The sequence below is a fragment of the Eptesicus fuscus genome, chromosome 14 (assembly GCF_027574615.1).
Source record: "Eptesicus fuscus isolate TK198812 chromosome 14, DD_ASM_mEF_20220401, whole genome shotgun sequence".
In the NCBI taxonomy this organism is placed as follows: domain Eukaryota; kingdom Metazoa; phylum Chordata; class Mammalia; order Chiroptera; family Vespertilionidae; genus Eptesicus; species Eptesicus fuscus.
In genome coordinates, this window is record NC_072486.1 from 67,173,229 (window position 1) to 67,189,943 (window position 16,715).

The 16,715-nt window shown below is 47.2% G+C and overlaps 1 protein-coding gene across 2 annotated transcripts; it reads left to right on the forward strand.

Annotated features, from left to right (window-relative positions):
* The first annotated feature begins 544 nt into the window (after nt 1-544).
* On the forward strand, nt 545-16,382 carry NDUFA5 (NADH:ubiquinone oxidoreductase subunit A5). 2 transcript variants are annotated; one of them, XM_008159665.3, is made up of 6 exons: nt 578-595; nt 689-843; nt 1,123-1,167; nt 1,526-1,642; nt 10,962-11,027; nt 15,209-16,382. In XM_008159665.3, the coding sequence occupies exons 2-6, from the start codon at nt 823-825 to the stop codon at nt 15,308-15,310; spliced, it is 351 nt and encodes a 116-aa protein (XP_008157887.1). In that variant the 5' UTR covers nt 578-595; nt 689-822; the 3' UTR covers nt 15,311-16,382. The 2 variants fall into 2 exon arrangements, with proteins under 2 accessions (XP_008157889.1, XP_008157887.1); XM_008159667.3 differs by lacking the exon at nt 1,526-1,642 and having other exon boundaries at nt 545-595.
* The last annotated feature ends 333 nt before the right edge of the window (nt 16,383-16,715 follow it).

A 16,715-nucleotide genomic window follows, 5' to 3' on the forward strand; every position in this document is an offset into this window, starting at 1 on the left:
TCACTTCACCTGGGGAAATGCTAAAATGATGACGTGCCTCAGGGAGTGAAAGGGAGAAGAAAGGGGTTGCGATGGGAAACGCAACTGCATACTGCATAGTGATGGGGCTCAAAATCCCGAGAACACTGGCATACTTGTACGAATTAACCTCTGCAGTTCAGCGGTCACTGAGACAGCTCCACGACCACCCTCATGCTACTGACCCCACTGCGGCAGGGGCGTGAGGGAATTCGCCAAAGGTTAAGCAGAGTGCAGGTTCCCAGAATGGCGACTCTCAATATTTTAGTTGCTTGTAATATTTCCCTCAACCTTTGGGCAATTTACAATCTCAGGGCCTTTCGGACTGAAGGGTCCCAGGTTCGATTCCGGTCAAGGGCATGTACCTTAGTTGCGGGCACATCCCCAGTAGGGGGTGTGCAAGAGGCAGCTGATCGATGTTTCTCTCTCATCGATGTTTCTAACTCTCTATCCCTCTCTCTTCCTCTCTGTAAAAAATCAATAAAATATATTTAAAAATAAATAAATAAAATCTCAGGGCCAGGTCAAGCCATATTGAGAAGGTAATCGTCATTGGTGGAAGGGACAGGAACCCAAGGTAAGGCACCTAACACAGACCCCTGTCCCCACCTGCCGGGGTTAGACGCCGGTATACTCACTGCGCGTGCGTCAATTTTCCCTTTTGGAGCAGGCGGGGCCTTGGCGGTCCTGAGGGGGAGGAGCCACGCTGTTTCCTAGGTGACGGAGCGGCGGCGTCGGTGGTGGATTGAGCGGGTCTGAACGAGCTTCCCAGAGGGCTGCGCGCGCTCGGCGGTCGGCGCTGTCATGGCGAGCTTGCTGAAGAAGGTGAGGCGGGCGGAGGTCACTGAATTCGGGCGGTGGGGTAGTCAGCCCGACAGCCCCCCCTGTTCGGCGGGTGGCAGAACCGGCGCGGGCCGGGCGGGGCGTGGGCGCTCGGTCTGCTCTGCCCGCGGGGGCGGAAGGAAGCTCGGAGCTGGCGGCTGCGAGAGGCCGGGGGCTGGGTGGAGGCCAGCTTGCCCCCGGGGTTTGGTGGTTTTGCTTTTTCTTGGCGCGGTGGGCGCGCGGAGTTTCAAACGGCATGAATCGCGTTTTGTTTTTGAACAGACTACCGGCCTTGTGGGATTGGCTGTGAGCGAGACTCCGCACGAGGTGGGTACCTCTCTTCTTGCTCTCTCCCGGGTTCCCAAGGACGACTGCCACCCGGCGACCTTGTTTCCCGAAAGGTTAATGCCATGGGGACATCCCAGCCCCGATGACAACTCCTCCTGAGCTCCTGGGACAAGCGCGCCGTCCACTTTGTCGATCCGGTGCCACAACAGTTTTCCTTAAATTGTAAAAGAGACAGATAGGGCATAGACCCGAAGAAATTACATCTAAATTAAATGGTTTTTTAAAAAACAGTTGTGAGTCCTTTTTTTTTTTTAAGCTGTGAAATTTTTTTAAAGTGTTCCATTTTAATTTTTGGTGGTATTTTAAAAATAGAAATTTGTATTATTTGTCTTTTCAGAGGTTAAAACTGTTGTACACAAAGATTCTTGATGTTCTTGAGCAAATCCCTAGAAATGCAGCATATAGAAAATACACAGAAGAGATTACAAATGAGAGGCTGGATATGGTTAAAGCGGTAAGTAGCTGACTTGATTTTGCTTGCTTGGATTTATGTATCCAATGCAACATTTAACAACAACAACAAAAATGCAGTTGCTTATTTTTTGCATATTCTACTCACTTTCCTCTTATTTCTATTCTTTTTCCTTCCATCCTTTTCTTCCATCCTTTCTCTCTTTCATTCATCAAACACCTGTTTACTGAGAGCTTTCTATATGCAAGGCCCTATAAATGCTGGAGTAAAGGAGTAAGAACAAGTCCATTTCCTAAGTTAACACTGTACCTGTTTCTTTTACCTCTCTTTTCTATCCAGTCCTTTATTGATCTTTTATTTTTTAACCTGTAGATACATCAGTCTTCTTCCTTTTTTTCTAGTTTCAGAGTAGAGAATGAAAACAAAACAAAAAATGTGAGTTGTATTTAAAGAAAACTCAGAAGTAACTCTTAAAAAGTGTGTTGTTGCAAAAAGAAGAGGACCAAATTAGTCACTTAACTACAAAATTTTATTGAGCATTTTAAGGACTGAATGTTTGTATCCCCTTAGAATTCATATGTTGAAGCCCTGTGAGGTTCCCGTGGCTGGAACCTCTATGAAAGTCATAAGATTAATGAGGTGATACGACTGGTACTCTGATCCAGAAGAATTAGTGTCCTTAGAAGAAGAGACACCAGAGTGCCTCATGAGGACACAGTGAGAAGGTGGCTATCTGCAAGCTAGGAAAATAGCTTTCACAAGAAACCTACTCTGCCTGACCTTGATCTTGGACTTTCAGTCGCCAGAACTGTGAGAAAGTAAATTTCTGTTGCTTAAGCCACCCAATCCATGGTATTTTATAGGGAGCCCGAGCAGACTAATATAAGCATGTAACAGCTTCCAAATTGAAGGCTCTAGACAGTAGACTACTATTGATTCTTTTATACCAAACTATATTACACTATTGTCAAATTTCCACACTAGCACTTACTTCATGAATTTTTGCCGTTATCCAAAATTGTGTTCATAGACTCCAGAAGTAATTGACATATATGCAATAAAGTCTAACGTATAGAACTTTTATCGTTTCCTTAGGTGTACAACAAAACAATGCGATTTGATTTGGAACTTTTGCTCTTAGCTTGGTAATTGTGGAATTGATTTAATTGTGGAGATTAAAGTCTCTAAAGGGGAAATTAACATTTCTTTTAATTTTTCTTAAGGAAAATGGGCTTGTGTATTTTTTCCCATTTCAGAGTAAGAAATTTCCCTTTTTCCTTTCATACGGTGAATGTCTTCAACTCCATTTTATTCTTTCTCTGCTTTCCTCTTCAGAGAGCCTTAAAATGTAGTTGTATTGTTCCTATCTTAAAAGAAAAAGAAAACTGTTTTTATATTTTCCTTTACTTTTTGCCCTGTTTCTCTTTTCTCTCACAGCCACTGTCAAGTGAAGAATAGTTCACTGTCATTTCTTTCACTTATTAGTTCTAAAATCGTTTTCCCTGGCCTGTGCTGTTTCAATTGCCTTTTAACTGATTGGTCTGTGTATAGTTCCATACTATGTTATTGTATATCCTACACTGCCAGTACAGTGATATTTTTCAATATGTGAATTACAGTGTCTTTCTCCTTAAAAACTTTACCATGGTTTTCTGTCAGTGTTGCTCCACTTTCTATCTTTATCTGCATGATTTTGATGGACAGTCAGGTTTGGAACCACTGGCTTACATGATAAAGTCCTTAGATGAATGGAAGGCCCCCAAGGTCTGGCTCTAGGTTATCCTCCCAATCTTATCTTACCATTTCCTGTTTTGTATGCTATGCTCAGCAATACCAAACTGCTGACAGTTATGGGAATTCGATGCAACTTTATTTTTGTCTTCTCCTGCCCCCGTCCCCCCCCCGCCCCCCCCCCCCCCCCCCCCCCCCACACACACACACACACCTTCCTGGAATGCTTACCTTCCTTGTCTGTCTGGAAGTTCTTACTCAGTCCTCAAGATCCATTACCTTCTCTGTGAAACGTTTTCTTACATCCCTAAGCAGAGATTGATAGCTTCCTTGCTTCCATTGTACCTATCACACCGTGTTTTATTTATGTCTTCTCCACTGGTCCATAAGCTACTAATGAATGATGATTGCATTCGTCTTGTATCCAAGAACCTAGTAAAGTACCTGGCACTCATATATGGTCCCTTAGAAATGTTTGTTTATCCAAAAGGCTAAATACAAATAGTTTTTAACAACCCCTTACACTACATAATAGTTATATTGCTGATTCCTGTTTTTGGTTAAATTACCACAGATTTTTAACTCCCCTTAAAGCCACACAGAGTCTCAGTGAATATTGTTATGATTGTAAAGTATCTATTTCCTAAGCCTAAAATGGAAATAAAATAAATATTTTTACAGATTATACTAGGGCAGTGGTCGGCAAACTCATTAGTCAACAGAGCCAAATATCAACAGTACAACGATTGAAATTTCTTTTGGGAGCCGAAAACCGACTTCTTCGCATGGGCCACGAAGTTTCAATCGCACTGTACGTGCGTGCCCGCACGTGGTATTTTGTGGAACAGCAACACTCAAGGGGCCAAAGAGCCGCATGTGGCTCGCGAGCCGCAGTTTGCCGACCACTGTACTAGGGAGATAGTAATAGCATATTGGTGTAAAGCACTGATTTGTAGCCTGTTCAATAATTTAATCTCAGTTCTAATACTAATTTGCTGAATGACTGTTGGCATATTGTCCATATTCTCTGTCTCAATTTCCTCATCTATAACTTGGGTATACTAATACCAACCTTGAGCACTTATTGTTAGGACTGAATGAGGTAATTTATGTAAAGTGCTTAACACAGTTGCACGTGTTCCTCCCTAAAGAGATCATGTGGAAGTGGTCCTCCCTAAAGAGATAATGTACAAGGGAAGATTTGCATAGAAGTGAAGGAACAAGCTCTGCAGATATCCTGGGTCAGCCAGCATATGCCCTGAGACAGGAACATGCCAATTCCTGTAGAAAATATTTTTGTTCTTCTCCCGGTCTTTATTCCATTTCTGGGCAACCCCTCCCCCAACCCCCCCACAATATTTATACTTATTTACATTTGTGTGTAGAGGACATGGTTTTTGGTTCTCAAAAAGCTCAGTCTACTAGAAAATAAGTAAATATATGTCATGAATGTACTATACTAGCATTCTTTTTTTTTTTTTTTTTTTTTTTTTAAATTTCTTTATTGATTAAGGTGTCACATATTTGTCCTCATCCCCCCATTCCCATCCCACCCCTCTCCCCACGCATGCCCCAATCCCCTGTTGAACTTAACCGTTGGATAGGCTTATATGCATGCATACAGGTCCTTTGGTTGAACTCTCCCCCTCCCCCCCACCCTCCCCCTACCCTCCCCTATCCTCCCTCTGAGGCCCGATAGTCCGATTGATGCCTCCTTGCTTTTGGTTCTGTTCTTGTTCCTCAGTCTATGTTGTTCATCATTTCCCCTAGATGAGCGAGATCATATGTCACTAGATATATACTAATAAGAACTGAATGTGAGACGAGCAATAATAGTTATGCTGACAGGCAAATGAATCAATCTGTAGCGAGCTTCCCCCTGGACCAACAGTTCTTTTGAGACCCAATTTCAATGTCCAGTAGTTCCTTATGTGTACATGTCAGCACTGACCCCTCAGCTCTGGATGGTGGACAAATGGTGGTAATGGAGGTCCGACTCCCTCTGGTTTGGTCTCGGCCGAACCCAGGGGCACGGCGTCACCCGGACTAAGGGGCACGTGGCCTCACCCATACCCAAGGGGCGCGTGGTCTCACCCGGGCCTGGGACCCAGCCTCACCCGGATGGATCCAGGGGCGCACGGCCTCACTCGGACCCAGGATCTGGCTTCACCCGTACCCAGGGACGCTTGGCCTCTCCCAGACCCAGGGGCACGTGGCCTCACCCGGGCTTAGTTGCACAAGGCCTCACCTGGTTCCAGGGACACATGGTCTCTCCCGGACCCAGGGACGCTTGGCCTCTCCCAGACCCAGGGCCACTTGGGCTCACCCGGGCCTAGGTGCACGAGGCCTCATCCGGATCCAGGGACACATGGTCGCACCCGGACCCAGGGACGCTTGGCCTCTCCCAGACCCAGGGCCACTTGGGCTCACCCGGGCCTAGGTGTACGAGGCCTCACCCAGATCCAGGGACACATGGTCTCACCCGGACCCAGGGACGCTTGGCCTCTCCCAGACCCAGGGCCACTTGGGCTCACCCGGGCCTAGGTGCACGAGGCCTCATCCGGATCCAGGGACGCATGGTCTCACCCGGACCCAGGGACGCTTGGCCTCTCCCAGACCCAGGGGCACGTGGCCTCACCCGGGCCTAGGTGCACGAGGCCTCACCCGGATCCAGGGACACATGGTCTCACCCGGACCCAGGGATGCTTGGCCTCTCCCAGACCCAGGGCCACTTGGGCTCACCCGGGCCTAGGTGCACGAGGCCTCACCCAGATCCAGGGACACATGGTCTCACCCGGACCCAGGGACGCTTGGCCTCTCCCAGACCCAGGGCCACTTGGGCTCACCCGGGCCTAGGTGCACGAGGCCTCACCCGGATCCTGGGACACATGGTCTCACCCAGACCCAGGGACGCTTGGCCTCTCCCAGACCCAGGGCCACTTGGGCTCACCCGGGCCTAGGTGCACAAGGCCTCACCCGGATCCAGTGACACATGGTCTCACCCGGACCCAGGGACGCTTGGCCTCTCCCAGACCCAGGGCCACTTGGGCTCACCCGGGCCTAGGTGCACGAGGCCTCACCCGGATCCAGGGACACATGGTCTCACCCGGACCCAGGGACGCTTGGCCTCTCCCAGACCCAGGGCCACTTGGGCTCATCCGGGCCTAGGTGCACGAGGCCTCACCCGGATCCTGGGACACATGGTCTCACCCGGACCCAGGGACGCTTGGCCTCTCCCAGACCCAGGGCCACTTGGGCTCACCCGGGCCTAGGTGCACGAGGCCTCACCCGGATCCAGGGACACATGGTCTCACCCGGATCCAGGGACGCTTGGCCTCTCCCAGACCCAGGGCCACTTGGGCTCACCCGGGCCTAGGTGCACGAGGCCTCACCCGGATCCTGGGACGCATGGTCTCACCCGGACCCAGGGACGCTTGGCCTCTCCCAGACCCAGGGCCACTTGGGCTCACCCGGGCCTAGGTGCACGAGGCCTCACCCGGATCCAGGGACACATGGTCTCACCCGGACCCAGGGACGCTTGGCCTCTCCCAGACCCAGGGCCACTTGGGCTCACCCGGGCCTAGGTGCACGAGGCCTCACCCGGATCCGGGGACACATGGTCTCACCCGGACCCAGGGATGCTTGGCCTCTTCTAGACCCAGGGCCACTTGGGCTCACCCGGGCCTAGGTGCACGAGGCCTCACCCGGATCCGGGGACACATGGTCTCACCCGGACCCAGGGATGCTTGGCCTCTTCCAGACCCAGGGCCACTTGGGCTCACCCGGGCCTAGGTGCACGAGGCCTCACCCGGATCCGGGGACACATGGTCTCACCCGGACCCAGGGACGCTTGGCCTCTCCCAGACCCAGGGGCACGTGGCCTCACCCGGGCCTAGGTGCACGAGGCCTCATCCGGCTCCAGGGACACATGGTCGCACCCGGACCCAGGGACGCTTGGCCTCTCCCAGACCCAGGGCCACTTGGGCTCACCCGGGTCTAGGTGCACGCGTCCTCACCCGGATCCAGGGACACATGGTCTCACCCGGACCCAGGGACGCTTGGCCTCTCAGACCCCGGGGCACGTGACCTCACCCATGCCTAGGTGCACGAGGTCTCACCCGGATCCAGGGACACACGGTCTCACCCGGACCCAGGGACGCCTGGCCTCCCCCAGACCCAGGGGCACGTGGCCTCACCCGGGCCTAGGCGCACGAGGCCTCACCCGGATCCAGGGACACACGGTCTCACCCGGACCCAGTGACGCCTGGCCTCCCCCAGACCCAGGGGCACGTGGCCTCACCCGGGCCTAGGCGCACGAGGCCTCACCCGGATCCAGGGACTCACGGTCTCACCCGGACCCAGGGACGCCTGGCCTCCCCCCGACCCAGGGGCACGCGGCCCCACCCGGGCCTAGGTGCACGAGGCCCCACCCGGATCCAGGGACACATGATCTCGCCCGGACCTAGGGGTGCGTGGCCTCTCTCAGACCCAGGGGCACGTGGCCTCACCTGGACCTAGGTGCACGAAGCCACCCAGACCCAGGGGCGCGTTACCTCTCTCAGACCCCTGGTCGCGTGGTCTCACCCGGATCCAGGGGCTCACGGCCTCACCCGTACTCAGGACCCAGCCTTACCCGGATCCAGGGCCCACGGCCTCACCCGGACCCAGGGTTCAGATTCGCCCGGACCCAGGGGCACATGGCCTCACCCGAACCCGGAATCCAGCTTCACCTGGACCCAGGGGCGCGTGGCCTCACCCAAACCCAGGGGCGTGAGGCCTCACCTAGACCCAGAGGCGTGTGACCACATCTGAGCCCAGAGGCTCGCAGGCTTGCCTGGACTCGGGTCTCAGCGGGGTTTCGTCTTCTTGATCCCAATTCCTGTTGGTCAATTCCCTCTCAGCAATTCCTTCGGTCATTTTCTCAGAGCTCCAGGGCGGCTGCCGCAGAACTCGTTGGGCGGCGGGCTCGGCAAGGCTCCGGTGTGCCCGGTGCCCGGCGGTGGGCTGGTCCGGTGTCGCTGCGTCGGCCCTTGGGTCTGCAACGGTGGCCAGTCGCTGAGCGTGCGCACCTGGCCACTTCGGGGCATTGAGATTCTTGAAGGACTCGGAGGTCAGCAAGCACGGAGTCTTCCTCCCCATGTCTCCCAGGGGCTCGTCTGTCCGTGCTCGGCAGCGAGTGGAGCCGTCCCCTCAGCCGGAGACCGCCGGGGGAACTGCGCCGAGCACGTTCCAGGCCACCATTGTGTCGCCTGAGCCATAGTTCTTAAAGTGTGGACTTTGGGTCACCGGCATCAGCATCATCCTGCGTACCCCTCTCTTTTATTCTAGTTGTAGAGCATCTGCTCAGCCAGCCCCCCGGTCTTTCTGGCTGGTGTCTGCTCTGCTCTCCCGTCGTAGTCTCAATATTGTTGTGGTAGGCAACGATCAGGCTGCCGCCCTATGTCTCCATCTTGGTCCTCCTTTGTACAGTTAAGTCTTGATTGTTGTTGGTGTCACTGGGAGGAATTGTCCTCCAGGCCAATTGGCCATGAGGACCCTCTTTGTCTATATAGGAAGAGTTGCTGTGCAGGAGACATGTTTGTGGGCCGGGTCTTGATGCAGCAATGCCTTGGCGCTCACTGAGTCTGCCTCTAGAATGCCTCCCTTATGCAAGTGATTGAAATCTGGTGTCATCTCCCAGCAACCACTAGATGCCCTCGTTTCTGGGTCTCCAATGTAGTGTGGGTCAGCCACTACCTGAGGCACTCAGCAGGAAAAAGCTTCTGCTCAGCTTGGCTGGGGCGGAGCTACAGGGTGGAGCCTACAACCTTGGCTTCCTGTCAGCCCCGCCCTATGGGGCTCCTGTGTCTGTGTCCCTCTGTATTCCTTGCAAACACCTCTGAGAGAAACGCGCCCTGGAGTTTCGCCCACTGCCAAACAGTCCAGTCCTTCCCCTAATGAATCTGGACTCCCAGATTCTCGCCTGGAACTGGATTTCAGTGTAGTTGGAACTGGGTCTCAGCGCAGACTGGCGTCCCTGTCTCCTTCCCAGCAGGGCCACCCAGTGGCGCAGGCAAAAGTCCGTCCTCTGCGCACCTTCCAGTGCGCGCGTCTGGAGCCGCCGCTTCTCTGTGCCTCCGCCACCACAGCCCAAATTCATTCCCCCAGCGTGCGCCTGGCTTCCCAGGGTTTCGCCCGGAACTGGGGTTCAGTGCAGTCGGAACTGGGGTTCAGCACGGTCCTGAGCTTATGTCTCCTTCCCGCTAGGGCAGTTCAGTGGCGCAGGCAACAGTCCGTCCTTTGCGCCCCTTCCCGTGCGCGCCTCTGGAGCTCTGCCTTCCCCCGCTCCTCTGTGCCTGCGCCCCACAGCCCAGATTCATTCCCCCAGCCTGCGCCTGGCTTCCCAGGGTTTCGCCCGGAACTGGCGCTCAGTGCAGTCGGAGCCGGCGCTTAGCGCACTCCGGAGCCTTTATCTCCTTCCTGCCAGTGAACGCCGGCCAGGCCGTCAGCCGCCCCTTCCTCTCCGGCTCCATCCTCCCCGCAGGCGCGCGTGCTCGTGTCTCCGCCAGTTTCTCCATACCTCAGGCTTTTACGGCTCCCCCGATTGTCCCCGTGGCCTTCTCCTTCCCCCCAGCTGTGGGCATTTCAGTCCGCCAGCTCTCCTGTGGTTCTGGACGATGTCCGTTCTGACCTCTAGTTGTGCCTTTGAAATTGTTGTGCCCGGCTGCAGGTTAGGTGTTTCACCTATGCCGCCATCTTGGTTTCTCCTTTTTTTTTTTTTTTTTTTTAAAGACTTCTTTTATTGAAGGAGTTATATACACAAAGAAATGTGCAGAAATCATGAATTTTCACAAAATAATCATGCCCAGCCCATGTTAACATGAAATCAAAAGAGAGGACATTTCCAGAACACCAAAATCCTCTCTTGTTCCTCTAAGTTACTATCCTCCTAAAGATAACTATTCTTCTGACCTCTGACATCACATATTCCTTTTGCTTTGGTTTTGATTGGAACCATCAGCATATACTCATTTGTGTCTGGTTTCATTCGCTTAATATTAATTTTGAGAGAATCATTGTTTATAGTTATAGTTTGTTCATTCTCATGGCTGTATAGTATTCTATTATATTCAAACATTATAGTTCATTCATTCTATGATATGTGGTCATTTGGATTGATTGTAATATGAAGCTGTGATTTGTGCTTCTTTGAATTTTCTTGAACATGTCATTTGGTTAACATATTATGCATTTCTGTTTAGTTTACACCTAGGAGCAGAATTCTGGGTCATAGATTAGCTACTATTTTTTAATGCTAATGGTGCCAGAGGAAATATAGGAAATAATAAGAAAATAAAGTGGTATTTTAAAATCTGTATTTTAGAAAGACTGAATTAGGCATTTTTTTTACTCTTGATAAACATGTCAGTACATGTTTAATAATATTAAGATAGAAAAACATTAAAATAGAAAGATGAAATTAGTTTCCACCAACTATTTGATAAAAATTAGTAAGGGTACGATGAAAGAAAATTAATTACATTTGTTATAGCAAGTGCATTTTTTGTATATGAGTTTTCAAAATATATGATATTGTGTTTACATATTTTTCTGTGTTTTTTTTTTGTGTTTTTTTTTCCTTAAATTATAGGAACCAGATGTTAAAAAATTAGAAGACAGGCTTCAGGGTGGCCAAATAGAAGAGGTGATTCGTCAGGTAAAGAAAAAGATGAATATTTGGATGTTTGGCTTCAAAAGTTCAGAGACATAATGTATTGAGGCACAAAACGGGACATTCCAGAAAGAAAGGAAAACTAAATTTCTTTTATCAACTCATCAAATATAAGACTAACCACAAGTAGAAAATACTTCTAATGTATATATCAGTTAAATATCATTGATTATAACTTGAATTTATGAGGCTTCTATTGGAAGTTTGGAGGTTTATATTCTTTAAATATAATGGGCATGTTCTTATTAGCCTTACCTTAGTTACACAATATTACTGTTTCTTGAATAATTTTATCTTTTTAGATACAAATACTTTAAAATGTTAATGGATTGGTAAGAATACTACAATTTTTAATTAAATTGGGGGAAATGATGCCCCTCCCCTTTTTTTAGTTGTGCATTTCCCCACCAATTACTAGTAACATTAAATGTTAAAAATTATCTATTACTAATAAAAGGGTAATATGCTAATTAGACTGGGAGACCTTCTGGGAGACCTTCTGGACAAAGCCATGGTGGCGGGGCCAAGGCAGAGGCGGTTAGGGGCGATCAGGCCAGGAGGGGAGGGCAGTTGGAGGTGAGCAGGCCGGCAGAGCGGGGGCAGTTGAGGGCAATCAGGCCGGCATGGGGGACAGTTGGGGGTGAGCAGGCCGGCGGGGGGCGTAGTTGGGGGTGAGCAGGCCAGCAAGGGGGGACAGTTGGTGGTGAGAAGGCTGGCAGTCAGAGTGGTTAGGGGTAACCAGGCAGGCAGGCAGGCAGGTGAGCGGTTGGGAGCCAGCGGGGATCGGGCCTAAAATGGCAGTCGGACATCTCCCGAGGGGTCCCAGATTGAAGAGGGTACAGGCCAGGTTGAGGGACCACACACACACACACACACACCCCTGCCACCTGCACGAATTTCGTGCACCGGGCCACTAGTGTTCTTATAATTCATGTTCTATAAATTATTAGTATTTAAGGGATTTTTTAATTGCTTTTTTAGAGAGAGACACACACACATTGATTTGTTGTTCCACTTATTTATCCATTCATTGGTGATACTTGTATGTGCCCTGACTGGGGATCAAACCCACAACCCTGGCTTATCCGGATGACGCTCCAACCAACTGAGCTACCCAATTAGGGCAGTTATTAATATTTTGTTGTTGTTGTTAATCCTCACCTGAGGATATTTTTCCATTGATTTTTAGAGTGGAAAGGAGGGGAAGAGATAGGTAAACATCGATGTGAGAGAGATACATCAATTGTTTGCCTCTCATATGAGCCCTGACCAGGGCCGGGGATTGAGCCTGCAACTGAGGTACGTGACCTTGACCAGAATCTGACCTAGGACTCTTCAGTCCATGGGCCCACACTCTATCCACTGAGCCAAACCAGCTAAGGCGATATTTTTAATCTATAATTTGTTTTTGGTGTTTTTCTTATATATTTCTTAAAAAAAAATTTTTTTTTAAATAAAAGAGACACTAACCTTAATCTTTTGCCATATTGCCTAAACATTTTTTTAGCCTGTTGTTTTGTCTTTTGACTTCAATTGGATATTATCTCCCATATGTAGAGGTTTTAAAAATTTTTATTTGGACAAATAATCCTCCCTCTGTATACTCCCATGTCTTCCACTGATGTGAGTCTTATAAATATTCAGTTCTGTTTCATTTATTTTTTACATTTTTTTGTATTTTTAAAAAATGTAATAATTTTTTCTTAAGTTTTCTTGCCATTTATCAAAAGATAAATAAAAGGAAATATTTGAAATGATTGTAGATTAGGGAAGTATTTCACCAATAGACATATTTAAAAGCATTGTTAGATGGCTCTGTTAAAAGAAGAATGGGGCATTCATACATCTTTAATGAATGTACTGTTTCAATCATTAGAGGCCTATTTTCCTGGCCTTTCTGTTCATTAGCATATAGTACTAGATGTAGAGTATGGGAACTTACTACAAACTTATTTTTGTCCTCTTCCTAATCTTCTTTCTTTTCTACCTGACTTTTCTTTGATCATGACTTTAGTTGATAAATTAATTTATCAAGCAATTGTAGTCTCATGATACATTAAGTATTTTTAAGTCAGTTCTGCACATTTTCATGGGCAATATAAGGTTAATATTCCTATATAATAAAAGGGTAATATCCAAATTGACCCTAACGGCGGAACAACTGGTCGCTATGACGCTCACTGACCACCTGGGGGCTGATGCACAATGCAGGAGCTGCCCCCTGGTGGTCAGTGCACTCCCACAGGGGGATCTCTGCTCAGTCACAAGCCAGGCTGAGGGCTTCGAGTGCAGCAGCGGTGGCGGGAGCCTCTCCTGCCTCCTTGGCAGTGCTAAGGATGTTTGACTGACGGCTTGGGCCCACTCCCCATGGACCTTAGCCATCAGTCAGACATCCCCCGATGGCTTCTGGGCTCCCTGGGGAACGAGCCTAAGCCAGCAGGTGGACATCCCCGAGGGGTCGCAGACTGCCAGAGGGCACAGGCCGGGCCGAGGAACCCCCCCGTCCCTCAAGTGAATGAATTTTTGTGCACCGGGCCTCTAGTGTTTTATATAACCCAATATACCTAAAATATTATTGAAATGTAAGTATAAAAAATTGAGATATTTTACATTCTTTTTTATACTAAATCTTCAAAATTTGATGTATATTTTATACTTGCAGCACATCTGAATTTTAACTATCTACATTGCAAGTGCTCACTCAGTAGTCACATGTAAATAGTGGTTACCATATAGGACAGCCCATTCTAGAGCGATAGTAAGAGAGGGATGAGGAAAGGATAGTGTGTTATAAGCTAGAGACAAGGAAAGGAGTGGGCTACAAGGGCCATATGAAACTGGATCCAGCTCTCTGAAATAAGGCTAGCTTCACTGATGGTTAGGGCTGGACAGCCTCCCCACACTACAGTGCTTTGGGGTCATAGAGAAAGCATGAGTATTCAAGAGACCCAGATCAGGGAAACGGCCATCCTAAGGGATATTTTTAATCAGTATTTATACTGTTTTCTCATTCCGGCCTTGGTAAATACTTCTACCTCCAGATTTCCTTTACTATACTATTTAACTCATTGTTTATGTATACATTTTAGACTGCTGCTTTGACATAGATTGGCTGTTTTGAACCACTTTAGAATTATATCTTCTGTTAGGATGAATCTAAGCACTCTGTTTTGAATTCCTTCCATGACATCCTGACAAGTGTTCAACAGTGTTCTTCTAAGTTGGCCAGAGTTGTCATAGGTCTCTTTGTTCTAGAAAAAATGTGAAATAATAAGATACATAAAATATATTTGTTAGATGTGTTATGAATTGTGTTTGAAAGGAAAAAGTAAATGTGACAATCTGATTAAGGAAAATTAGTTCAATCAAAAATATTTTTGTGCGCCTACTGTATTCTACATTCCATAGATCACTGTTTTACAAACTAGTCTCAAGTGATTATGGGTCATGAAATCAGATAGGTGGGTTGTGTCTAGTACTTAAAAAAATACATTAGAGCCTGGCTGGCATGGCTCAGTGGTTGAGCGTTGACATATGAACCCAGGGCACGTGCTGGGTTGCAGGCTCAGGGCCATGTATAAGGCAGCTGATCAATGATTCTTTCTTATCATTGATGTTTCTCTTTCTCTCCCTTTCCCTTACTCTCTGTAATCAATTAAAAAATCTCTTGAAAAATACAATAGAATATAGAGTGTATCAGTATTAGTGTAGCTAATAAAGGTAATATTTTTTTCTTTGAGTTATATGTATGTAATATCCCTTAGTAAAATTTTGTTTGTTTCTTTTGTTTTTACTCTGGACCATGGTAAAATAAAATTTGAAAGCCATTGACATCAACGAAGAGACATACTTTGCTTCTCAAAGAATTTGTAGTCTAATGGTGAAATAGACAATTAAGATAAAAAACTCATCAATTAAATTTTTGAACAATCTAATAGCAAATTTTAATCAAATAGAAGAAATCAAAATCTATTCTTTCTTACTCTTGGCAGTTACATAACTGTGATAGTTAAGGTAATTTAATTAATATTTAACATTTGGTAAAACAGCTTATTAGACACTACTATGAAAATAGTAGCTCTAGTAGTTATATTTTAGTTATTAGCTATGATAAATGTCTATTAAACAGTATAATCAAATGATTTTTATTTAAATTTTATTAACAGGCTGAAAATGAACTAAGTCTGGCAAGAAAAATGATACAGTGGAAGCCATGGGAGCCTTTAGTGGATGAGCCTCCTGCCAACCAATGGAAATGGCCAATATAATCATCATCAAATGACTTGTGTGTTGAAGGGAAAATGATGTAATTAAATGTTCTGTTATATCAAAAATGTTTCCATATTATTGACATCTTAGAATCAAAAAAACTGATAATGCAGAACGTTTTTAGGAGACTTGTAAAAATTGATGATTATAGTAATAGGGACTTGTGAATCAATTTTTGTTAAAGCATTCCAATTGTCCTATATAATAAAACCCTAATATGCAAATCAACCAAACAGCGGAACGACTGGTCACTATGACGTACACTGACCACCAGGGGGCAGATGCTCAATGCAGGAGCTGCCCCCTGGTGGTCAGTGCGCTCCCACAGAGGGAGCTCTGCTCAGCCACAGGCTGAGGGCTGCGAGTGCAGCGGAGGTGGTGGGAGCCTCTCCCGCCTCCTCAGCAGTGCTAAGGATGTCCGACTGCGGCTTAGGCCCGCTCTTCGTGGGGAGCAGGCCTAAGCTGTCAGTCGGACATCCCCAGAGGGCTCCCGGGCTGCCAGAGGGATGTCTGACTGCCAGCTTAGACCTGATTCCTCGGGGAGCAGGCCTAAGACGGCAGTCAGACATCCCTTGAGGGGTCCTGGACCACGAGAGGATGGCCAAGCTGAGAAATCCCCCCGCCCCTGTGCACGAAATTTTGTGCACCGGGCCTCTAGTTTCAAAGATAATATATTTTAAAATAGAGGTTCTAGGAAGATTTGAAAGTTAATTGGAAAAATTCTTTTATGTTTTGAAACCAGAAAGGAAGTATTGCTTAAACAAATGTATAGGTCACTGAAGTGAAGTAGCAAGAGTAAAATCCATTAAATTAGAATTCATTGTACAGTTGAGGAAATTGATTTGTATTTGAAAGAAAGATTTATTTACAGTGGTAATTGGAAAACTTTTTTGTGGGTCTCATTTAAGGGAGTTAGGTTTCTGGTCCTTAACCAAAGTACATCAGAATAGAGAATTTCTGTAAAAGAAGAGATATTAAGAGAGGTCAGTGGGGAAGAAAAAAAAAAGACATATGTACTACTATTTGTAATACCTTAAACAATAAAATAAATAAATAAATGTTTCTAAAGTTTATCTGGCATATGGATAGGTTTATTTTCAAAACATCTTAGTTGTATGGTTATAGCTTCCAAGTAAAATCACTAAGGAGTTTTTACTAAGTTTCCAATATGAGTGTAGTTGGTTATCAAACAAGGTAAACCTGTTCAAGGAAAGAAGTGATTGACATGTTTAAGGGTAAACAAAAATAAAATTACAGGTATCCTCCCCTTTCTAGCCCTATATCATTTCTAAAAATTTAGTTAAATTTGGTATCTCTTGCCTTCAAAGATAGTACTTTTGGGTGTCTGTGTGTATGTGCATGTGCGTTTGCTATCTCTCTGGCAAAGCAGAATATTTCAGAATG

Excerpts from the sequence above, each read along its gene's own strand:
- NDUFA5 (XM_008159665.3), top strand. The coding sequence starts at position 823 with ATGGCGAGCTTGCTGAAGAAG. Across the intron at positions 844-1,122 it reads TGGCGAGCTTGCTGAAGAAG|ACTACCGGCCTTGTGGGATT; the intron begins GTGAGGCGGGCG and ends GTTTTTGAACAG. Across the intron at positions 1,168-1,525 it reads TGAGCGAGACTCCGCACGAG|AGGTTAAAACTGTTGTACAC; the intron begins GTGGGTACCTCT and ends TTGTCTTTTCAG.